The sequence below is a fragment of the Botryllus schlosseri genome, chromosome 16, assembly GCF_051294905.1.
Source record: "Botryllus schlosseri isolate E-star chromosome 16, Bs_hap1, whole genome shotgun sequence".
In the NCBI taxonomy this organism is placed as follows: Eukaryota; Metazoa; Chordata; class Ascidiacea; order Stolidobranchia; family Styelidae; genus Botryllus; species Botryllus schlosseri.
In genome coordinates this window covers 9294798-9321262 of record NC_137251.1, presented here as the reverse complement: position 1 = coordinate 9321262, position 26465 = coordinate 9294798, and the positions used below count along the sequence as shown (strand labels likewise).

At 40.8% G+C, this 26465-nt stretch overlaps 1 protein-coding gene across 1 annotated transcript; it reads left to right on the top strand.

Moving 5' to 3' along the window:
* Window positions 1-14: 14 nt before the first annotated feature.
* On the top strand, window positions 15-22347 carry LOC145458225 (dermatan-sulfate epimerase-like protein). The gene is made up of 7 exons (XM_080336533.1): window positions 15-2254; window positions 6593-6765; window positions 14302-15043; window positions 18421-18591; window positions 19771-19981; window positions 20139-20416; window positions 21716-22347. Exons 1-7 carry the CDS (start codon window positions 606-608, stop codon window positions 22203-22205), a joined length of 3714 nt encoding a protein of 1237 aa, XP_080192659.1. The 5' UTR covers window positions 15-605; the 3' UTR covers window positions 22206-22347.
* The last annotated feature ends 4118 nt before the right edge of the window (window positions 22348-26465 follow it).

Below are 26465 nucleotides of genomic sequence, written 5' to 3'. Positions count from 1 at the left end.
AATAATATTCGATGATGATCTCGATATGGTTGGAATGCAATGTGAAGAACACCGACCGCTAGATGTCGATGCACGACAACATTTGTTGACATATCATCTCCATCATCTGCAACTTCAATAATAACGCAGATATAAATCGGATGCCGAGATTGCTGTCTGCAATGAAAGCTGGGGTCTGATAAATCCCAGATATTTGTAACACTGGCGGCACTTCCGCGTTTATGTTACGAGCCGTGCGATAGTTTGTGTCTATGAGGTACGGAAATCATATAGAACAGTTCTAGGTATACGGCTGTGATTGATGAAACAAAGGGAAAGTCGGTATAGGCTTCGCTTGTATCGATATGTCTATTCCAGATTGCATGTGGCAGTCCCAGAAGTTGATTACGCGACTAGCAGACTGGAAACGCAATCGACTGCCTTGAATTCTGCGGCCTCTATTGAGGTTGCCTGGGAAGTGTGAATGTGTTAGCCACTGTTGTGAAATAAGGTGAAAAGGAATATTGATGTCCGCGCTGCAGAGTAATTCCCAAGGGACGCAGGATTACCATATCCGTATGTTACCAGAGCGCCTCTGATTCCAAACTTCGAGTCTGATTGAGGTTATGATCCACCTCGCTATTCCTATTGATGACGATATTTCTTATACGTTCCAGATGTCCCAGCGATCAACTTCCTTGCTATCGTATATCTTTCTAATAGTTATATCTTTACAAATCACCGATCTCACTGATGTGGAAGACGCCTTTCCACATCCTATGCTCTACTTCAACCAAGGAGACGCATCAGGATTGAGGTCAAAAGCGTCATCCACTCATGCCAAAATAGTAACATACATTAGCGACGCTGCAAGAGAAATTCGCCAGGATACTGACAGATATCTTCCTCCCGATGATCTAAAGAGATTCGCTGCTAACTGGAACGAACATTTCGGCAACAATTTATGTATGTTAGCTATGTACGGCGTGCTATTTCCAAACGATGACGAAGCCTTCAAGCTAACATCCCAGTACATGGATCGAATGGCGAGTTATCCAGATTGGTACGTCGAAAGCAGTCGTGGCAGAGATCAAGTACCGATTGGTCATTCCTTAACGGGATTTGCAACCGCCTACGATTTCTTGTACCGTCGCTTCAGCGAGCAACAGCGGGAGAAATATTATCAAGTGATCAAGAAAACCGTGGTTGACCTGTATCGGCTGTTTCAGATTGGCAAAGTGGAATGGGCGAATCAGTACATTCATAACCACGCTCCCTCCAATCTGGTAGCGTTCTTGCTCGGCTCATTAGTCGTGTCAGCGCGAGAAGAAAATATCGCAAGACCATGGCTATTGAAAGTTCAGGAACACCTTGACTTTGCTTTGGAGCTATTTTCTTACGTCATAGATGGTTCGGTGGATGAAGGCGTGTCGTACGGTAGCTACACATCACGTGGACTTACGCAGTATGTGTACCTAGCGAAGCGACATTTTAAAATTGACCATAGCAACAATCCGTGGCTTAAAGAACATTTCTGGTTCTTTTACCACACTATGCTGCCTGGATATCAACGGACTGTGGGTATCGGCGATACAAACTACCATTGGTTTTACGGACCGGAAAGTCAAATTCACAGTCTTGACGCATTCGTCCTTCAGAGCGGCAACGGAAATTGGCTGGCTGATATGATTCGATCGTCAAGGTCCAAAACCAAGCCATTGGCTCAATCGACTGCTCAAATATGGAGTACTTTCCACACAGAGTTTCTATTTTACAACTCATCACTACAATCGACTAAACCAGAACGAGTATCGAAAATGCAGATATTTTCCGATTGGGGTGTTGTGACGTACGGCGGCGGACAGGAAATGGGGATCGGTAAGACTTTTCTGTCTTTTAAATCCAGCGTGCCTAACGGCGAAGCGGTTCAAGATATTATCGACTCGAAACGATATCCCGGTCGTATTAACGGGTGGACAAATTTCAACGCCGGCCACGAACACCCCGATCAAAATTCGTTCGTGTTCGCGCCTAACGGGAGATACGTGGTTTCGGAATCGATGTACGGACCGAAAATGTCACACCTCGACAATACTGTAGTGTTCGCGCCATCTAGTACTTCACGATGCAACCAGCCCTGGGAAGGGCAAGTCGGAGAGTGTGACAAATGGTTAGCTTACAAGCTGTACGGCAAAGAAATCAGGGGGGAAATATTATCTGCGCAAATGTCGGGTGAAATGGCGTTTGCGGCTGGGGAAGCTGTTGGAACGTATTCGTAAGTATTCTTGGCACGCGGTGTTATCGATAAAATTATCATAGTCTACAGCAGATTTTAAACGGAGATACCATCAAGTATGATTCTGGAAGAGTTTTGTCCCTGATTCCGAATATGCCCTGGCCCTTATTTTATTGCTAGCACAGCAGGTTTTTGAGTTATTTACATTCAAAACTTTCACGGTTATGCTATTATCTTCACAACCGGAAGATTGCGCTGTGCATTGTAATCCAATTATGACGTAATTTATGAAGCATTATTTCAGTGCCTGACTGATTTCGTCGAAAAGGAAGGAATACAATGTAGGTTTTGCGGCGCTTCTTCGATATACGCCCGAGATCAAAACAGTGTTCCTCATGACACCCGTAAATGTTTCCCCATGAAGACGATAAAATTTTATAAACGTCTAAATATTTGTTTTTTGCATTTGAATAGACGGATATTAGGGTTAGGGGAATGGAGATATTGGTGTTGGATGTGGGTTAGGGTCAAAGTCGGGGTTAGGGTATCCCAAGATTACGGTTGGGGGAGGGAGGATATTAGGGTTGGAGCAGGGGGGTATTACGGTGTGATGTGTGTTAGGGTTAAGGTTGGGGTGAAACCCCCCTCCAACTCTAAGACCCCCCCACCCCCAACCCTAATATCCCCCTTCCCAAAACCCTAATCTTGGGATACCCCAACCTCAACTTTGACTCTAACCCTAACCCACATCCAACTCTAATACCCCACATCTCCCAACCAAAATATCCCCCTTCCCCTACCCTAATCTTGGGATACGCTAACCCCAACTTTTACCCTAACCCACCTCCAACCCTAATATCTGTCTTTCCAAAGGCAAAAAACAATTTATTTTGACGTTTATAAAATTGTATCGTGCTCATGGGAAGCACTTGCTGATGTTACGTGAAACACCGTTTCGATCTCGGGCGTATATCGAAGAAGCGCCGGTTTTGCCTACATTTTCCGAAATATGTGATGTAGTATATTGAGCAGTTGATTGCAGATGAAGATGCTGCATGAAAAGTTGTAGTTTGGCATTCCATAACGACGACCCCATGACAAAACGTAGGTAGAGGTACCACAGTTCACATCAGAAATGGCACACCTTGATTTACTGGTTCACATAATTGGCAGCATAAACGAACGTTATCGATGCCTTTTGCGATTCCCATGATATAGCGAGGAGCCATAGACCACATTCAGGACTGATATTTCGGCCCTATCAATATAAAGGGCTTTCGGAAAAAAGTAAAATTGTATATCTCAGTTTAGACTCAGCGAGTTTAGGCCTGTACCAAATGATGCTTTAATTCCCGCTGTGCTTCCGCCTCAGGAAGACCTTGTATCTGTTGGAGGTGATATCTAAGTCGGTCGTGGTGAAAGAATTTCATGATACATTTATTCTGCTGTGTCAGACTACAAACTAAAAAAACAGTTCAAAACCAATTCCATATTCCCATGAACGTGTAACCAAGTTCATAAGACAGCGGTTCTTAGAATTCCTTAACCGCGACTCAAATCTGAGCTTCATTAGCATCTCGCGACACAAGCGATGCATTTTTACTGTTAGTATGCTACGTTTTTTGAAATAGAAAAGATGCAGACAACCAGTTGTACGCGCGATTTCAAATTGTGGAGCAGGAGTCGCTATTTTTCGGTTCCGCTTATCACGACGATCGGACATACCAATATCGAAGGTATTGGTCAACCAGCGACGGTCATTATGGGCCGAGGCTTTATCGCCGCCGATTTTTTCCGACACCGCACTTCGCCCAGCCGACTTCATGTCTTCAAGTGTCCTGTCGCGGAAAGGGTAGGGCCCAGAATGCCTGTGTCTAATAGCCCCCACCCGCATGTTGCACACCCGAAAATTAAAGCATCCCAGCAGTCTCCGACAACGTTAAGTAAGCACTGTTAGGAATATACCGTCTTTCACAATTGGGAATACAGTTAGGTACAGTTTTTGTAAATGATACGTGTTCAGGAAATGTGAGGCGCGGCATTTACATCCCCACCGTTTCCCTTCAACTATCACGCCGTGGCCTAGTATTGCCCGTGCAAGTTACAGTTTTCCAGGAAAGCCAATGTATGTCATATCCGATCATAACATCAAACCAATTTGTATAATATATAGATCGGCACATTTTCATGATGTAGGCCTACCCCTGTTGTCGCAACCACTTGTCTACTGGTCTCGCTTATTGGATTTAGTACCCACCACAGGAGCCACGGGAGATTGCGCGAAGCACGAAGCACTTATTGTCGCAAGGAATTCAGCAAATATTACATACATATATGATCGCTCTGGCTGGTGTAGTCGCGTCCCATATTTATGCCCTTCACGACCCATGTTTTGATCGCGACCCGTACTTTCAGAACCCAGGCGGTTATACGAGAAAAGTCCTAACTGCTTTCATCAAGATTAAAGAAAATAACTTGAGCGAGGAAGATGTAGTAGCAAGTCATTACAAATAACGAAACTTGGACCTTAATGTTGCGCTCAAAGTAGTATGGCGCCTTCGCTACCGTCGGAATATTAATGTCCATACGGCTAAACAAAATGTTGATAGCTGGCGACTTTTACATTGAATATTCAAATAGAAATTTAAAAGCTGGACTGCTGCACGATAGAAATATAAAACCGTAAATTCATGTAGCACATTATGTTCATCTGAAAGAACCTTTTGAAAGTATCGAAGTTCTTTGGAAGATACTAAGTGCGGTGCTTACAAATGGTGCAGTTAGTAACGATTGATTTCATCAGGACATTCAGTCGATAGAAGCTCGAATTACCTAGGTTTTTGCAATCGGGTAATGGTGGGCAGATCGATGTCACTAAGGTTGCATAAACAAATGCCTTTAAAACGAGTTGTGTTTATTGTGCTTTTCAACCGTTATAAATTAAGCCATCATCGCGTAAATGCTTTCGAAAAACATGTAGTATGAGCCTACGGTCGATTTGCAGCCGATATATAGTCGACGTTAACGATAAGGAATGGCTGGAACCCTATAATTCGCCGTTGGTTCAACAGTTGTTACAGAATGAGTGTTCTGATGATGATGATGATGATTACCACAGACCATAAAAATGCTGGATAACGATGTAGTCCTGGTTAAAGATATTTTTGTTCCATTTAAGACAGGGGTCGGAAGCCTTTTTTGTCAATGGAGGCATCTTGACCCTATATTTTCAAGTGTTAATGTCAATCGACTGTGCCGTCACAATTAGGGCTGGGCACAGTGATTCGAGAACTCGAATCTGAATCGAGAATTAATTTTAATGATTCGAGTCGAGCAGTAAAAGACGATTTTTTTGAGTACTGAAATTATACGCTCCTCGCAACTGAAGGTTAATTTACTAACGAGAATTATAGTTCCGATATTATTTTCCACTGAGGAAGCCTCGAAACCTTGATTGGCCGTGACACAGCATACGAGACATAGTACAAAGCTACGAACGTTACTGGAAATAACACATTTTCGAAGTTATGATCACCCCACAACATTGCCGAGTAGTGCAATGCAATCGGTATGGTCGAAAACATACCAAAGTATCTTTGATGTGACGGATAACAGGCATTCTATTCTTTGTGGTGGCATAAAAGGTACATATTTGAACTTTGACATAGTACATTGTGTTGTGACGTCATAACAAGCGATATTCGATTACTCGACTCGACTCGAAGCGTTATACGTGATTCAGAATCGAATCACTTGGGTACTCGATTTTGCCAAGCCCTAGTCACAATTAATGATTCGTGACTTCATGACCCAGAAAAACAGTAAAGACATGTTTTAAACATGTATGTTTTAAATTGGTTTTTGTTTTAAATCAAATCCTATTTGGATCTGATTTTGGGGAATAGTTGCGAGTTTGCACGAAAATAAGCACTTCTCTCCGTGTAGCAAGTGATCTTCATATCACCGCTATGTCATGTTGACAAAAAACTTCGTATGCTTTACATTTTCAAGTGTCATGAAAAATTGCTGAAGAGTGTATGTACATTGTACATATTTGTAATTTTGTTTTATTTTTTGGAAACATACAAATTCGACGACAATATAAAAATGTGATGTTCTAGAAAAAAAATCGGAAGGAAGGTTCTGAATCAGAGTGACAAATACATCGAAAATCGCATACTCACGTTCTCGATTAAAAATCGAGTAAAATTTGGTTTACCATTGTTAGTTAAACTGGTGTCGCTCTAATATCAACTCAATACTCAACAGTGTCTTACACTAAAGCTGCCTCGAATAGTCCCTTTCTTTTTTTTAGAAATCCATAACTCAATCATGCAGTCACAGTATAGCTAAATCATGGTCATTTCGTGCATTTAGAAAATCGCTGAAACTGTCCAGCGTATTCCGAGCCACGTTACTCCTTACGCCCGAAATTTTGATAGTGGTCGACGCGATACGTCGTTTTGAAGGAAGCGAAACGTCAAAGGCTTCGTTCTTATTCCACAACACATGGACCAAGTACAAGGCTCACGAGGATCTGGGATTTAAAGGTGTTTTTGCTAACCTTCCGCCGTTGCATTCTATTGCAGAGCCAGATGAACCATCATGCAACCAGACCAATGGTTTCTTAAAATTCAGAGAGCAGATAACATTTTGGGGATAATATGAGGAAATTTTTAGATGTATCAGCTAGGGTTGCATTAAAAACAGAAGAGCTTCTTGGAGGTACAGGACTTCAGTATACAATTGAATAGTTATAGTATATTCATATTGAAATGAACCGGAATATTTTCGACTCACACTCGTCAGGGGTAATCGTCAGCAACTAGTGGAGAATAAGAAATAACATTGTATATCAATATCAATGTGTATCAATGTTCTTTCTTATTCTCTACTCGTTGCTGACGATTACCCCTAGACGAGTGTCAGCCGAAAATATTCGGGTTCATTTCAATATGAATATACTATTCAATTAAAACAGAAGGTGTTTTAAAACACTTTGTTTAAAACATATTTTAAACAGTGTTTTAAACAAATGCCTTTTTTTAAAAAATGTTTTTTTTTTCAAGTTGTAATATTATGCCATAATTGTGCAAATTCTTTACAAAAAACTTGTTGTATGAGCCTACGGACAATTACCACCCGATTTAGCCGACGTATATCGATATGGGATGCTTGGAACCCTCAAAATAGTCGGTTCAACAGCAGAGTTGGATTAATTACATTTATCAGTTCAATTACAGTTACAATTACTCCGTTGCATGTTTCAATTACATTACAATTACAATTACTCAATGCTAAAATTTTCAAATTACAATTATTGTTAAACGTGGTATTTATTGTTAGAGAGGTGTTCTGTGACAACCGTAGCGACGTTATTAGCAACAATCTCAAGCTATTCATGTTTCATTCATGATACGTACAATACCCTTTAATTAAAAAAACTTGAACGTATTCGAACTATTCCTAATCATGAATACTGAAAAATACAAACACAGAAAAATTGTTTAAGCGACTATTAACACCAAAAAGTTTTCGCGACTGGCAACGACTAACAACTAATAGGCTACAAGACGGTCAACGAAATGTAATCTAACGAATACTCAGAGCTGAGTAAGGCAAATGAAATGTAATTGGTAAGGCGTTAGCGATAAGGATGATACCGATAAGGTGTGTAAAATTAAAATAAATGCAAAAGTAAAGAAGCTCATGATAACTACGAATTACAATGTTTTGGTTCGCATTTACATTTTCATTTACTCAAAAACTGTAAGATTGCATTTGATGAACATTAGGGGGCCGAAAGTTTCAGGCCCCAGTAAACTTGGCTAAGATTGGAGGTAAGATTGGAATAACATCTCTACAAATGCGTGACAAGTGTGATGAAGCCTCGGTTGAAAACTTGAATTTTTTTTGCAATTGTTGCAGCAAGCCTCAGTACTAGTCAGAGATTTAAAAAAAAACTCTGAGCGTGGTGTAGGAAATGGTTCAGCACAGGTTTCAGAAGAGTTTATTTGCTGTTCGTCCATTTTTAAAACATTAAGATTTAGTTCATTCCAGCGGTTCTCAAACATTTTTTAGACACTCACCCCTTTATGACAGTGAAATATCTCGTGTCCCCTCGCTCGTTATCGTCATATCACACAATGAAACCAGAATGTTAGCAATCCTGACAGATAGATTGATGGTAAGGAAGGTTGTGACTGTTGATGAGAGAATTCTACAATATGAAATTCGTACTATACACAGAGCAATAACTATGAAGTGAGGTAAATCGCGCCAAGCGCGGGGATTTTTTCAGTTTACCGGAGGTTCGCCCCCTAGTTTGAGAACCACTGGTTTAGCCTATATTGTAATTCACTAAGTTTTCTGTTGTTACTGAAGTATGGGAAACAGTTTAGCATGGCTGAATTAGTTAACGTGGCACGCATAGAACACTCATGTCAATAGGCTAATTATTTTATATTGTGATTGTCAGGTTTCAATAACAATGCAATTGAAATGGTAATGAGGCAAAATTTTTATCAAATTACAATTACAATTACACAAAATAGAAATGCTTCAATTACAATTGCAAATACATGAAAAAATGTAATTAATTACATTCAGCTAATTACAAATTACAAATGATCCAACTCTGTTCAACAGTTATAGCACAGATATTTCGTCAAAGGAGCTATATTTTCCCTATATTTTCATTGTCAATGCCAATACATTATGACGTCACAATTGAATATTCGTGACGTCATGGCTTTAAAAAAAATTAGGGCCTTGTTTCAAACATGTTTGTTTTTAATTGATTTTGTTTTCAATGCAACCCTAGTAGCAGCAATAACGAGCCCACCAAACAAGTTTTATGGAAGTCGTGTGTCGATGACAGTGCTGCAGACTATGTTCTACGGCAGGGGCCGCAAACTAAAAACGGGTCGCGGGCCACTTTTTAGATTTCGTAAAGGTCGCGGGCCGCATGAATTAATTCAATATCGATATAAAATAGGCCATTTTTACCAAAAAATTTAGCAGCCACATTTAACGCCAAATTCAACAACCACATTTAGAGAATTTACGTCAGTACAATGCTGTGCTTTCCAACATGGGCGACGGGCATATAGCTACCACAAAAGAAATAGTATTTTATTGAAGAAATACAAATACAACAAAAGATATCGTGATCATCACCTTCATTTTATTTTGAAATATGAGCTGCGCACGATACATTACGACACTTTTCAGCGACTAAAGAATCGCTATTGGTATTAGCTGGTATTAGCAGGAAATCTATCTCCTCGTGAAGCTTGATCATGTACGAAAGCTCCAAGTCGTTTTTTATAAGCATTTCGGTTCAGCTAGGTCTGGGGTGGCCAACCTTTTTGCTATTCACGACCGCATATCGATTGGTCATGCACCCTACGGCCGCATTCCTGGGCATATAGCTCGTAATGAACAAACTTGATGCCAAATACCCATTTTGAACTGTCCATGTCCATTTTCGGTGAGCTCCATACTAATCTATTTATCCATTTCGGATTACTATACGCTCCGAAATCGCGAGTGGTCATGTTATGAATCGATACTCGGAATCGTTACGGTCGCGGTCAAATTCACGAATGAATTTCGTCATTAATATTAGTATTCTCATCCCATGTGATCAGATCCCCCGCTAGAGTTGATGGAGGGTGTGTTTTCGAAAGTTCTGGGTAAGTGATAAATGATGATTTATCTCCGGGTGGGATAATTGTTATTAGTCACTTTGCTGCATGCTGTTATTTTTGACCCCCCATCAGGATTGTCGGTATAGTGGAAATATATTGAAATCGCCCAAACGCTCCAGAAACAAATTTCTTTCGTGGTGAAGACTGAAGACACGATTCAAAGTTGGTATTTTTAAATGGAGCGCATCATTTTTCTCTGCTGTTCACATCTGTACTGCGGTGCTCAGATGGCAAATGGCGCTACCAAATTAAAATCGAAAAATGAAATCGCATTGAATCGCGCGCTGCGCGAAGACAATTCCAAGGTTGATTAAAATGTCAAGGCGAATTCACACACACCCGGTTCGTACGGTAAATTCGCGCGTAACGCACGTATCGCAAGATCGAATTCACACATTCACGACTCGCGATAATACGCGATTGTCCTGCGACGACCAACCGGGCGTATATTCACACAGTCGCGGTCGTGCAAGCACGGTTGCTCGTTGCACAAACCGGTACATTCCAGCTTATGTCGATTTTTCAACATAAGGATACATGGAAGGCTTCCTCAAATTGTTGCGTTTTATAACACCACTTCCAAGCAACAGCATGGCTACTGGCTTTTTGCTCTTTGAATATTAGCACCTACTTGTAGGTTCATTGCTCATTTTACAGTAGTCACAAAGATGGGCTCTGTAATTTCAAAACTGACCATCTCCGATTAACTGTTAAGAGTATGCGTAACTCTGATAAAAAGTCACCTATCCCTGATCATTCCACCAAATCTCATATGCCTTTCAATACAGAAGTGAAATTCCAGGTCCCCAATCATGCTATGTAAAGTAATTATGTACCATAAAACAACATACATTCCCTTGAAAAGAGCAACATTTACAAATATAGAATTGAATTTTCATGAACCCAAATATCATGGGCATGTACAGAAATAATGAATATTAAAAATTGCGAAGATTTGAAGAAATATGATTAACAACGGCATGGAGATCAGTGCAAAATAATCATCAAATGGACAACAAAAACAGTGTGTATGGAAAAATAAGCTAGTTATCAGTTCATGTCATCATTGACTTATAAAAATTATTGACATAATGTCCTTCATAATTGGTTTCTACTTCAGCTGGATTCCCATAATTGTTTCTGGCTCTAGAGCAATGGATTATAAATCCTAAAGTGTAAGGCTCATTTGGCCATTTTACAGCAATGCCATTGAAAAATAAGGTGAAAAATTTGACTTGATACAAAGATTCACCACAATTCACAGTGAATATCTAATGCTGCCACTTCAGCTTATCAGAACTTCAAGAGCAGTGCATTCAAGTGGATTTTCATTTCACAGTCAAAACAAATTTCTAATACTGAATGTGACTTGGTGGCCTTCTACTGTAATCAAACTGTCCGATCATTGACTTTCTTCAATATCTTGCAGGTTGTCAACAGTGATACACAAACGAGTATGGTCCATTGGTCATAAATATCTCTGTTCTTGATGTATGGTGAAGGAAACATCAGCTGCTGGCAGTATTACGTCCTATATCTTGTGCAAATGTAGCATATCCACATGGATTATATGAATAATGTTCCCCTTTTCGCCAAAACTGGTCCTCAGAATCGACCATCGAGTTTACACTTGCTCCACTGAATGCAATTATAGCAGTAACACTAAAATGCATAGTAGATATGAATTGGGAATGAACATACCAGATGATTGGAGTTCATGAGCAATTGATGACCATGTAGCATCAACAACTGCTTGTTCTTTTAGTAGTGGAACGGATTGTAGAGTACACTTTCTGCAAACAAATGTAGCCAGGTTAAAAGACTGCACCAAGAACATTGTGTAGTGAAAATGCATCCATCAACATACTGATGGATCTGAACACATTACATATCAAAATGAAGTGATGTGGCAAGAATGAGCAATACTAGTATAGGCTACTACCAGCTTTTATCACCCAACTAGATTCTCAGTTGCTACATAACAATCACATCAGCGATATCACATCATATGACATCGAATTTCAAGTTCAAAATTGAAATAAAAACAATTCACATCAACCAGTCGCACAAAGATAAGAAGATGTCGAGATGTCCTGTAGCAGTTCTTCAATCAAATACAGACACACGTTGGGCCAGAATATGTATATAACAGACCATCGTGCGATAACGAGCGCTGATTCATCAGGTATGTAGAACCTGACAAAATCACAGCCGAGGAAAAACATTCCACGATATCAACTGCTGCAACTGCAATTGAGTCAGCCTGGTCGCGGTTCCCTCGCCAGACGCAAACAGGCATCGCGCTTCTAATATCGAATATGGTAATATACGCTATAGTAAACCATACATAACAAAACGACTGATTACTACTGCAGTTTACTACACGACATCACCGTAGCGGTGTGGCCACTGGTATGTAGGCCTATATACACATCATACCGATAAACGATCACATATTTCTTCGTACAACCAATAGAAACTCAGAACACAACACGAAAATGCTCTTCTTTGACAAATATTCAATACGTCCACCTCGAAAAGCTGTTAATTCCATAGGAGCAGACTTTTCACTGAGCTCAAGGCAGCCAAGAATTCGGGAGTCAATTCGCAAATTCAATTTTCATGTCGACGTCCGCTAACACATGCTAATTGAATTACGTGTCCACGGCCGCACAGATTTCCTTCTATGGCCGCAGGTTGGCCGCCCCTGAGCTAGGTAGTGTCTGGGCCATTGCACGTCAAGAAAATATACGCCCATTCATTTCAGGTGATCCTTCCTCCATGGAATGCTATTACCATCGCCGAAGCCGTATCAGCTATAGTCAGGAATAATAATTTCTACCACAGGAGAATAGCTTATTTTGACCAACGGTGACAATATTCTTAAACTACGAATTCAATTTCAGAATTATAAAATGCTTATATACCAAGCGTTCTTCCAAAATCTCAAATCAGTTCGCGGGCCCCTGCATGGTCCACGGTTTCACGTATACTACGCAGTGTTCACATAAATCGGTACACCCTTCGCGACCCATACTTTAAGGACCCCTGATGCAAGTAGTTATGCAAGAGACACTAGGCAAATTAATAATACAAAAACTCACTTCTAAATGGGCACATTTATCGATGAGAAATCTACGATGAACATTGGACAACTAAGCAAAAATTATGCACAGTGTCCGAACAATAACTGCCTAAGGGGAATATACTATTAGAATGTCTGCCTGACAAGTCAGGTTGTTGGCCAAATCGTTGCCGCTGACATTCTTCGAGTGCCGTGGGACCATACTTTGGAAATTTCCTTACCATATAGTTGCACATTTCCATGTTCCATACCTAAATTTCGTTCCATACCCTACTATACTTCCATACCATACCATACCGTACATGAAATACGGTTATTTAATCGACACCGTTTACTTGACGACTTGAAATTGACTACTAAACTTTGCTCCGAGTCACGAGTCAATCCACATTTATGAAACTCCGAGTCAAGTCAAGTCATTTTCGCAAAGTGACTCGAGTCATCCCAACACTTCTGTGTACTATTCTTTGGGATATTATGAAAATTTGACAGGTAAACAAAAGTAATAAGTATCCCAGTGTGAGTTACCAATGTGACCATGGCTCATTTTGAAAGTGCTTTGGTTTGTCGAGTAGCCTACGTTCGAGTTGAAACTGAATATGTTTTGAAACGCGGGTATATTGCGCTTTAACTGGCTCCGAGCTGTGTATAGTACGATACGTTGCACTCCATATGGACTCGCGAAACAGGGCCACTGTAATATACTCTGCTGTGTGTGTGAATTGAACTGACCTTATCTCAAACGGTGCAGATTCAGAATCTTAATAGAAATATGTCTTCTGAGATGGAGTCGCCAAACAAAAAAAATTCTAGTGAATCGATGGATATTCGTCAGTGATACAAACTTCACGGTATAGCGAGATCTGCATAGGAATTCGTTTCGCGCTATTTCATGCATTTGGTAACACTTAAATGTTAAAACCGGGTATATAGGATGTAACAGTTGTGTGATTTCGCGAATTTACAGCCGTATACCTATCAACTATCACTTTACCATGCAACGCAGATCGCACAGCCCTACTGCTGACGCAGTGGGTAAATATCCTGCTGAGGACTATTTGAACTTCCCTGATGCTTATAGAGATTGATTAATACGCCACGAAACTATAGCCAAATCATTCATATATACCTCGCCACTTCCATTCCTCTCGACAGTCGCATTATCGTTATCACAATTACACCCGACAATATTGTCACACCGTTAATTTTAACTTCATATTTGTCACATCTTGTATGAGCATAAAGCTCTACTACAATTTATTACTACATTTAACCCAACCTGTTGGCAGGGGCCAAGGTGGATTATCCAGAGGGCAGCTACACGATGCTGACAGTAGCTCACCAACACGGAACGACCAATATTTCGCTCCACGAAGGCGTGCAACCCGCGGGCTTGCGCGAAGGTCCAACGAACTTCGTCAACGTGACCGTACCTCTGCTAAATGACGTTACAAACGCGGTGCATATATTTTCCGGGCCGAATTACAAGATTCAGTCTCTGGAAATGGAGCCGATGAGCCCAATATCCGGTGTATCACTGTTGGCGAAGATCAATAGCGAATCCTACAGCGTGAAGATATCGACGTTTGCGAAATCACATTCGCGGCTTTTGGAACCAATCAGAGAACGGAAGCGGGTCACGGGTTTTGGCGGGTTTGCAAAGGTGACGGTTCATAACAAATCCGGCGAATACGTTCATTATTTCGGTTTGGACAACGATTCATACAACGCGGGGCATGGACCCGAACCAAGGCAGTATCGCATGAAGCTTGATGCCACTTCGGATATTCCCGGGAGAGTGCCTCAAAAGATACCTTACACTTCGTCATTTCCGAGTCGTATCGAGCCTCTCCAAGCACTCAAGCAGGGCGATGCTATCAAACAAACACCCGATGTCGATCACATCGTTTTACGAAAGCCGAATCGTGACGGGGCGTATTTAATCGCTCAATGTGCAATGTTCGTCGCTGTCAGTCTTATTGCTGTTGTGTTCCGGAGATTTGTTACGCCCAAGTCCAAGTTTAATTCTCTGTGAGTATGATTAGTTTCATAGCACGCTCAGCAATCCGTATCCACACTCAATACATCTAGTGTGGACGGGGATAGTTTGCCAGCCTCGCTAACTCTTAATTTTGCCCGGGAGAAGGCACTGATGACATGCCTTTGACGTAATTTTAACGGACTTTCATAGCATATATTCTAAATATCCCATATATCGTCAACTCGCACATTGTTGGAGTTGTCACTCACTAATTGAATGGCGATGTGATTTTATGTGGAGATAATACGGATATAGGTTGTGAACAGGAAACTTGATAAACAATGGTTCACATCAAGCCAAGGACAATAGTACAATCAAATCGAACGAACAACATCATCACGCATGTTCTTCCGTTGGCCCAGTCATCGATGATATCGGTGTGTTTGTTGGTAATGTTAGGAAGCTGATCCTTTTTCAAACCAACGGCTGTCATCATGTTTAATATTCTCCGTTGACCTACGTTCGATTGTTTGCATGAAATTGCTACGCTATATCATCTCTGATGGCATATCGAAGGGCATAGTGGGCGAATCGGAGCCAGGGGTTTACATTATGTTTAGTCTAAAATTTGCTATCCTTTGCAGTTGCTAAAACCACTGTAAATTCATGGTTTAGGAATTACTGCACCTACGCAACAATTTCACGTTGTCAGTTTTCACAGCAAGATTCCTATAAAAAAGCAATTGGTTATATTGGAAAATAGGTTACTAGGACAAACATACTAATTCATGGGTAGTCAGCATTATAAATTCCAACGACGTCGAAGCGAAAGTATAAAACAGAATACAAAAAGTATCGATTCATCGTTATCGACCACAGAAGATATTAGATGCCGCCGCAGCGTGTGGTTTGCATGATAAGATAACCCTTTGTAATGCGGCCATGGAGCCCAGCTTGTTGAAACGTCTCCTTGAATCGTAACACGAAGAATGAAGAAATATAAAATTTCAGTAGGGCCTGCATTAGATTAAAATAAGTCATTCAAGACGTAGGTGGTACTTGGTAGTAGACTCCATATGTTTGTACCGATGTTTATGTAGGCTCCTCGTAGTCATCTGATCCGCGTTAACGGTGTCTCAAAAGCCTATAAGCGGGTCGTGCTACAAGTCGGCAGATCCGGAATCATAACCAATGTTCCCTCTGAGCTGCGCACGTGCACAATTGCGCAGTGCTGACACGGTCTGTGCGCACAAAAAATCTATAAGCTGCGCACAAAAAACACGAAGTGATGACCTTTTTTTTAGTCGTTGCGCACTGTCGTCCAAGGGACCGCGCATTGAGTTGGTGAGTGCGCGCACAATAGTCAAAAATTAGAGGGAACATTGATCATAACATAGAATATCGGCCTGGTGTAAAATGTCCAATGCAGTTGAAACACCACGAATACCACAAAACAGATCAAGTGATACGCAGCGAAGTACCACATGTCGAAGTACCACCGCGATCGGAAAAAAGTGTGATAAACACTGTATCAGTTTATGTATATTTTTCATCATTTCAAAACACCACAAGACTGCGACACAACGAAAAGATAGGAAGGTCTCGAAACGACTTGGAGAAGTCTTTGAAGTCGGACACTCACATTATCAGAAAATATAAATTATGCGACATTTTCGCGCTTATGTTCGCTAAAGATTGAATCCCTATACATCAAATAGTCTTTTGTATTGCAGTTCATTATTTCTTCTTACTATCCAGATCACAATAAACGTGATTAACGGAATTACCGAGCACGCTCAGCCGCGACACCCATTGGTTGAGGACGAGTGATTACAAATATCTCTAAATCTGAACACTCTTATTGATATGGAATTTATATTTAAAAATGAAGAGAATGCTATAGGCTGTAAATCAGGTCATCGCGACGGTACTTTCGCACAGATTCTAGTTGATCAAAATGAGTCAAATATGCCTTATTACGGGGATATATCCAAGGTTGAGTTCTGGAATTCCTGCACGTACGTTAAGCCCTTAACCCGGCTTCACTGATAACATGGTCATTTTGTTAACACCAAATAGACAATGACCAGAGACGTGCGGTCAGGGGAAGCAAGCAAGTGAGGAAGTGCCGCATCTGTCTTTTGGAAAAGTAAAAGAAAATTGCGAAACCCTTTAATATTGTTGCGATCCCAGGCAAATTATGGTTTGCGAATCACACATGGGTTCGGGAGCCACGCCGAGGGTACCGGCGTGTTCTACGTGTACTGCGTCCGCTGCGTCGAACGATACCAGAAAAGTGGGGATCGAGAAAAAAGTTTAAATTTTTTTTTTATCGAAAAAACGACTAACTCCAACTTCCCTATCCTTTAACATGGCAACGAAATTGAAAAAAAATTGTAGTCCGAAAAAATTTTCGTAAAATTTTTTAAAAAATTTCTCGGCCAAACACCCCTCATGACTAGGCTCACACGAAATCTGGGACCGATCCGAGCAAGTATAGCCGGTTTGCCATAGAGCCGCGTGTTTTAAGGTAGGCGACGCGCGGCAAAGTTGCGGCAGTTATATCGCCCACGTTAAAGTATAGGCGAGCTCGAAAATTTTCAAAGTCCAAACTTCCCTTTGAAATGCATGGGCCACGTTAAAAGGTCTGCTCCCGCCAGGCGGGTCGAAAAGCCCCGTGCTACAGCATAGTTATTAGAGTCACTAGCTTTTAGCTTCATTAGCTTTTCATTAGCGTACTTTTCATTAGCTTACTTTTTCATTAGCTTAATTAGCTTTTAATTAGCTTTTCATTAGCTTAATTAGCTTTTCATTAGCTTAATTAGCTTTTCATTAGCTTAATTAGCTTTTCATTAGCTTAGTTAGCTTTTCATTAGCTTACATTTCAATAGCTTACTTTTTCATTAGCTTAATTAGCTTTTTCATTAGCTTTTCATTAGCTTAATTAGCTTTTCATTAGCTTAATTAGCTGCATTAGCTTTTCATTAGCTTGCATGTACAAAATGAAGGCACCCGTGTTCAACGCGCGTATTCAAATCGACTAAGCACAACCTTCTGTGAAATTTATCAGTCTTTATTAAGGTATCGCTTCAATATTACGGTAAACAACTTTCCCGGTACTATACTCTTTGCAACTAATTACATGTGATTCGATTACTCAGTTAATACAACCAAATATTCCAATCAGCCGCTAAATTTTACATCTCAAGCCAAGCCCTTCACGTCATCTCACTACAAAGATTGGGTTCAAGCCGGATGTGACGTCAGCGCTAACTAAAAGTTAATGGTTTACTTCACACAAACAAGTCGCCAATATATTAAACTACTGATTAAGGATTGCATATTTGTAAATTTGACTCTGCCGGGGTCAGCACCTCACCAAACATGAACCACACTACACGTCACTGAGATGTGTTTTTCCTTGCAGATTCCGGAACGCGTCGTGGCATGTGCCTTGTTGTCTGTTTCTATCCGCGGCCTTCTTAAACTCTTACTGTTTGGACGGTGAAGGCAGAAACGTCTGTTTCCTATCGAAGAGAAATTCTGGATTGGCAATTGATGTCAACACGTCTTCGGTAACAGTTCATCCTGTTCACAGGCAAGAGCTTTGATTTCTGTTATTGAATATTCCACCCTATTTTGAACCGCGTGAGACTGACGCGAGTGTACACTGTATACAGGGATCGACTGGAATTGCTGATTAGTGATTACTATAAGTCATGATGAAACTGGTGTTTAAATGTTTAAGGCGTATATCGTATAGCAGGGAAGGCAACATATGACCATCGGGCCGGATCCTACCCGCGACGTTATTTTGAGCGGCCCGCAGACTGTTTCCGGTACATGATAATGTGGCCCGTGGCCACAGTCTGCGGCAATCCTTCAATTGCTGCTTATTACGTCAAGTTTTGGTGACTGTAGATTATATTTTAGCGGGTGAGTGTGTATAGTGTGCTATGGTGGATCTTACGCGTAAGTTCGTCAACACGAGAAGGCTTGTATTACCGGCATTTACGCATGAACTCAGCTCTAATGAATTGATATCTTGACAAATTTGAAAAAAATCCAACCCCCTCGTTCATATATAATACATATTTTACCAGAGGCGCGCAATATACGATCCGCGAAGGGATTTTAAGCGGCCCGCCGACAGTTTTTGACCTGTTCATAACTTTGATCGACCACAGATGTCTCATTGACTTCAACAGCTATATTACGTTAATAAATTCATTGAACACCGTTTTGGTATCCATACTTCAAAATTAAAGTTTACATTAAATAAGGTTAATCCCATGGGTGGATAAATACGCGTTTGATGTATCGATTTAGGGATCCGGCTAATACCTTCATTTTCCCATATCCGGCCTGCCGACTGCAGAAGTTGCCCGCACTTGCCGTATAGTATACCCGCTAGACATTGTTTGTCCTCTGCGACTTACTACAGTTTGAGGCGAAATATGTGTCACGCGTTTTACCTGAACAGGATCAACACTGGGAATTTTCTGAAACTGAGTTAAAAATTGAGCTTGGAAATCGGACGTAGAATCATCCTGAACTTCCATGCGTGTTCCAATGTAATGGAAGTCAGTATACCCCGGATTGGGACCGGGAATAGTACGAATTGAGGATTTGCATTTGAAGCGGATCAATCATTTCATCTCGTGCCCCAACTGGTTTGAATGGAAATTAACTTTCTGCGCTTTTACATTGATATTTCGAAATCATCATTAATCATGTGGATTGCGTAGTAGTGACAACTGCGTTTTCACGGCAACAGCGATTCCGAATCCAATCCCACCGTATCCATTCCGAACGACCCATTCGTGGTGCTGACGTCTCTTCCGGGATCGGGAGGATTTCTACTGGAAAAAATGTTCGAAGGTTCCAGCCTCACCACATATCTACCGACTGAGATACTGAACATCCCGTTTCCGATTGGAGATACGCGGGATTTGGATCTTTGCGTGTGGAGCTCCGAGTCAAACCACGTAATAATTGCATGCGATCAATTTGAGCTTGCCCCTGGAAGAAATGTATCTTGGTTCGTGCTGACTTAATTTATCTGAATCCAATTGCGTGCATCGATGGGTCTTGCGAGTATAGATATCACCGCTGTAATATAAAACATTGTATTTCCCATTATAGTTTCGATTGGAAACCGCAGGATGGTTCAACTCCTTAAAAACGAAAAGACTTCTTCACTTCAACCAGCAGTGTAAGACAGGCGGCTTTGAGAATATTCAGAGGGTGCTGCGTCAAAACCACAACGCCCCGATCGTGATGAATGACGTTCGCGGATTCTGGACGACCAAGTTGCCTTGGATCAAAAGCGTTATCGGCAAAGGCGACTTTCAGGCGGCTGTGGTCGTGAGAGATCCGAGGTCGTGGATCTATACGATGCTCAAATACCACAGCGGAGAGGGGTAACTATGAGATTTGAATGCTGTTTATTAATATCGACATCGAAACTATGTCACATATCATGTGTGAGTGACAGCCTTGGACAAATCGAAAATTTTCAGCCTTTTCAAACTAGATTATAATTAGAATCAATGAATTCGTGAGAACTTGGAAATTGAATTACATTCCGAATTAGTAAAATATACAACAAAAACCAAGTTCAGTTCCTATCAAATCAGAGGTCATTCTCGTAATCATAAGAATGGAAAATTCCTGTACACCAAACTTGGCTCGTTTTGCACTATACAGTTCTCCTGTAGCATTCTCACAATGACCGGAAATTAGATTTGAATTAAAATTAGAGCGTAGAAACAGTTCACAAATCAAAATCAAATCAAATCACAGGTCAAAATTGTAACGTTTGGTAAAAGAACTGTCAAAAGTATTTACAAAGTCAAAATTTTTTTGCCACCTGCATTTCGTTTGTATCGTAAATGCTTGCACTGTCGGTGAACTTATCATTTGACAATTTACAGCTTTTAGCCTACTTTATAGGCCTACCGTTGTAGGGTGCAGGTGTAGGCGGTCCATTATCTGCTCCTTGTTAATCATAAACGGCCAAATGCAACAAACAGTTTGACATGGTGTTATGCTGAACGTACCGCAATATCCTAACTGAGGCCAGGATTGGTTCGTTATCAAGAAGCGCATGATGAAAAATTGTGATGTAGACAACATTGTCAGAATGAAGCAACACGGTTCGTCACCAGCAGTGTACGCGTAACTCCAGTGTTACCAGCCAACAACTGCTTCTGTTGAACGTTCTTCCTACATTCTTGGCAAGCTACTTAGTAAGGACAGACACTTTGTACCCGAGAATGTAGCAAAGTATCTTTCGTTGTACTACAACAAATTTTAATTATTTCTACCATAATGCGTGAGGTAACTACTGGAATTCTTCATAGGTCCAGATCTCGTTAAAATGAAGTTATTTCATGTAAAAATTTGTCAGTTTTCAAGTCAAATAAGTTTTTTCAGGTCGAACTACTTCGTAACGACAGACAGTTCCAACCAGAAATGAAGATAATTAGTACAATTCTAACATTATGTGGGTAAACACCTAATTTACATACATGAGGTCAAAATTAAGTTTGTCAAGGTAAAAAACTCAAAAGTTTGATTTTTTAGGTCGAAATATTTCTTTTTTAGGTAACAAAGGTAGCCCTAATAATTGGCAATTACCAAAACCCGTTTATCGCACTTGACAAATGAAAGGTTGTCCCTGCAAGGATCCTTTCCCACGACCTTGCTTTTGCTTGCAGGATCGATGCGGAATTGGACGACATTACAGACCATGTTGACAAATTGCAAGCAGCCTGCAAAGCATCCGATTCCAACTTACCTTATTACCACGCGCAGCTTCAAGCTCAACGCCCTCGTCTACGCAGAGTCGATAACGTGGAAAAACTGGCTATGATATGGACCATGGCAGTTGGAAGCGCGCTAGCAAACATGGCCGATGATTACCAAGGCAGTTGGCCCGTTCATATCATCAGATTTGAGGATATTATGACGGAGCCGGAAAGAGCGACTACGGACATGTTCGCCAAGTTGGGGTTGCCTTTACCCGTAAAATCACTGAACAAAGTTATCAGAACAGTAAAAAGCGGACGGTATAAATCGCAGTACGATGGCTATATCAACGCCGATATATTAACCGCCTGGAGAATTGGTTTATCATCAGTTGATATTCGGAAAATCGAAACGATCTGCGGCGGTCTTTTTGGTATTTTAGATTACGAATCTGTATGAATCGATGCAGTATAGATATTCGATTTATTCCTTAATCCCTTCACACGTATATGCGTGAGATTACTGTGTTCTGGACAATTTTTAGTATACCATAGCATTTAAACTTCAATGCCATTCAATAAAATAGCGACCACTTTTGTAATATTTTGTTCATGATTTGTTTTGATGGTGACTATACAAGTGGCTTTTTTAGGAAACGTGGATATTTTCCCGCTGTTGGGTCACGGAAAGCTATTCGTTGCACGAACAATTTTGCATGAATTCATGAGTTAAGGCAGTGGTTCCCAACCGGGGGGAATTCCCCACTTGGGGGGAATTTTGAAATTTTTAGGGGTGGATCTGGCTTTGGCGTTGTATCGGAATATACTATGGGTTCACAGTGTGTGGTGAGATAGCGCAGTGGTATAATGCACTGCTACGACACCAATGGGTAGTGGATTCGAGTCCGACCGAGGTCGACTCTAGAATTCCTGCATAAGTGTTTGGGGTTTATCTAGGCTCCTACTTGTCATCTCATTCGTGTAAGCGGTGTCTCATAAAAGCGTAGAAGTGGGCCGTGCTATAAGTCGGCAGCTACGGTTAAAAAAACGAAGGAAATTGGAATGGTGTAAATGACCATAGTAGTCAACACACACCCTGAACACCTCAAAACAAACATACTGGGTTCACAAGGTTTTTAGATTTTTATGGTAAGGTATGTTAAGTAGAAACTAGTTCTTTGCAATTGTATGTTTATTTGGCGGATTTTAAGCTGGGTGTATGTTCAAATGCCTTCCGTAGATATTACACCCCCTGGTAAAGTGAGGCCCGTGAGACGATTTCGTTGGGCCCGCTACAGCCTCTCGACCAAATTGCTACTAAGCAGGAAAAAGTCAAGCCGAATTCAGCACAATGCCGCTACCTTTTCAAGCCAACATATGAGCTCACGTGAAAAACATCAAATTCATCGATACGACTCAAGGTTATAGCAAGCGGACTTGGTGATTTGTTTTTCGTCAGCGGCTACCCGACCGGTAAATATGAACAAGTCAAATTTAGCCGTACTTTACCGAAGTGTAGTGCGGTCCGCATTCGACATAGTTCGGACATATCTGAATATGTTTGGCCAGTAGTTGCTCAGTCAACAAATGGTTGGGCACCTCAAAAAGCACCTTTTTTTAGTCACAGGCAACTTTTTCATAGGGGGGGGGTAGCTCAAATATCGGCCAAGGGGGCCACGAGACGAAAAAGGCTGGGAACCACTGAGTTAAGGTATTCCAAGTAATGTTCTTCGTCTGGATGTAGGCTCGTCCCCTACGAAATATCAGCTAGTCCCTTCTTTTCAACTCGAAATTAGCTTCTCAGATCGACTAATATCATGGTTGGTAATTTCTGTTCATTTTTCTGTCGCACTTGGCAATGTTGAAGGCCGAAGTACGTGACCGTATCGATCAATTGACTTTGACCGATTCGAAGGTATCGAATGCGACATTCGTTCTAGGATTACGTGCTAAAATTTGCGAGAGAGAGAGCGATCATAAAGCTTCGTACCAGACAAAACTAATTTTTGTATGCGATCTGCATGCGCAATTTATTTGTAGAATTATTTTGTGCTAAGTATGAATTCCAAACTCAACCACATTCATGGAGTGTGGGAACATACTTGGTAGCAGAGTGATTTGAGTACGTCGCCAAATGGTTTCGGGTATGAGTCCACTCCATAACAGAAGTCAAATGTCACCTGTCGACATAATGAAGCAACTCCTGCGCTTATGGTTTCTCAACACACCGTCTCCAATTCTAGTTACATTAATGAGCGCCAATGCACGTTGGGGTGGGGTGGGGGATACGACAGCATTTATTGCTCATTAAATACCTCTCAGCAATAATGTAGTGGGCATTCAAACCTATGGATTATTTGATGAATTTGTAGCATTTTATTTTTTTGACACCGTGATGTCACCATAGTTAGAACTTTACAATAAACAGCGGCGTCATCATGCGTTGTGTAGACCCCCATCTATACATATTCCGGATATCTGGTCATCACACTATTGCGATACAATGAAAAGAAAGAAAGGATTCGAAACGACTTGGCGAAGTCAATGAAATCAGACATACACCCGGGCTGTAAATATGGTAAGGGATCAGCATACACACAAGCTACATTCCCGTGATGACTACAAAAGTGTTATCTTCCTCTTCCAAGCAGCAATTTCAAATTTTCTGGACCTCATCATATAGCGCAGTGGTCGGGAACCTTTTTCGACCGAAGAGCCATATTGGTCCAATATTTTCAATTGTAACTCCCAAAGAGCCATACATGTAAATCAACTGTTACGTCACAATGTAATATCTGTGACGTATTGGTAGCACTAATATACGGGATTCGTAGGGTACGCCATATTTTTCTGCCCACATGAGTAGGTGGAGCCATGGTCACTTTAGAAGTACATACCCACCGCGTGATACGTCAGTTACGTGGAGTTAGGGGAGGAAGTGCCTCAGATGTCGTCAGGGATCAGTGGAAAAAAATTGTGAACCCTTCAATGGTTATTGGTATCTTCTATCGATGTTTATGAATGACTAGATTTTGAACATTTTTATTCCCAAAATCACGGAATTTTCATATTTATTGTTCGTAAACAAAGCGCGAAAAGAGAGGTAAGGCTCAGACTAAGCACCGACGGGCCAAGCCTCACCTGTGTGTAACAGTGCGCAACTCATCGCAAATACATTAGAATTTATGGTCAATGATATTAATCAAATGTAATTGTCGCGTTGATTCTTAAAATCCATCGCAAGTATTGATTGACTTCTAAAATATTCGTTGTAACGTAGGCTAATGTTGCGTTACACACCTACATTATTACGGGGGTGCTGGATAACCACTAACCAATCAAGAAAATGGATAGCTATGGCATTGTGTTTAATTTAAATTTATAATTGTGAGTGTCACATCCAAGAAATTTTATTTCTCGGTGTAGATAAGGAAGACAATGTGTATTTGAAAACTGCATTGTCCTACAAGTGTCGCCATGTCCGCTACTCTCTTTCGTCAATCAAGGTATCGTGCAATCCAAGATTTATAGGCGCGTGATGTTAGCTAGATCGAATTCGCGATTGGTGTTAGTCGCCGGTGTGACAGCAACTTAAATTTCGGTAATTAAATGGAGTGTGGTACGAGCCCCTAACCCTCTGGATACCCCACTGTCTTGGCCTCTAAAAGGCATGTTTGTATACTGCTACGAGAATAATTATTCTCGCTGTCATGAAAATTTACCAACGAGTTGCTGGAATATTGATAAAGTAGGTACAAAATTGAAAACTTATCGAAGAGCCATATCTTATACCCAAAAGAGCCATATATGGCTCGCGAGCCATAGGTTCCCGACCACTGAATAGCGCCATGGATGTCGTCTGCAATTTACACCTTGAAGGTATGCTGCGGGGGACTTTATGGCGTTTTTTATACCTCTTATTGGATACAGAGGTGGTCAAAGTAGTCAAGAAAGCTACTCATGTAGAAGTAGAAGTAGCGACGCAAAAATCTACTCAAGTACGAGTAGAAGTGGTACTTTTGATAGTAACCCTAAAATATTTGAAGTAGACTTTATTGACTTTAAATCTACTCAAGTAAGTAAGTAAGTAGTTGTGGAAACGGTCATAATTCGTTCGCATGGATTGTCAAAAGCTGCAAATTGAGCTATACGGAAGGTGTAGCTTGATTCGTATTGATGCATCCCAGGAGGTATCAATTTTCGACAGAATCAGCATTCGTCCGCATCATGGGATGCAAATGATTGTACTGATATGTAAATGGAATACTTATATCCTTTGTTTACTCGAACACCCCCCTTTAGGAAATATCATGGCATGGCGCCCTCCCCCATATTACACCATGCAACAAAATTTTACAAAAGTTTTAGTTGGCGGAATATTTTTATGTGTTGTGTTTTAGTATTCCAAACTAATTACCAAAATACCAATATTTCTTCTGAAGTGTCCCAAATTTTGAAGAAATGTCAATTTATCTAATTTTTGATTTTATACTCATAATTGCTCATAATCACAATAATTATTTATTGGAATTAAGAAAACGCTGATGAAAAGGATAATATGAACAAATAGAACTTACTCATACATCAAGTAACAATGCAAACACTTTAAAAATCGTCAGAAGTGGTTTTGATTGAGTGACTTGCGTCTGTGAAATGATCAAGTTTCTCTTACTATGGACTACAAATAGCACCATGTAACAAAATATTGCAAAATTCTAGT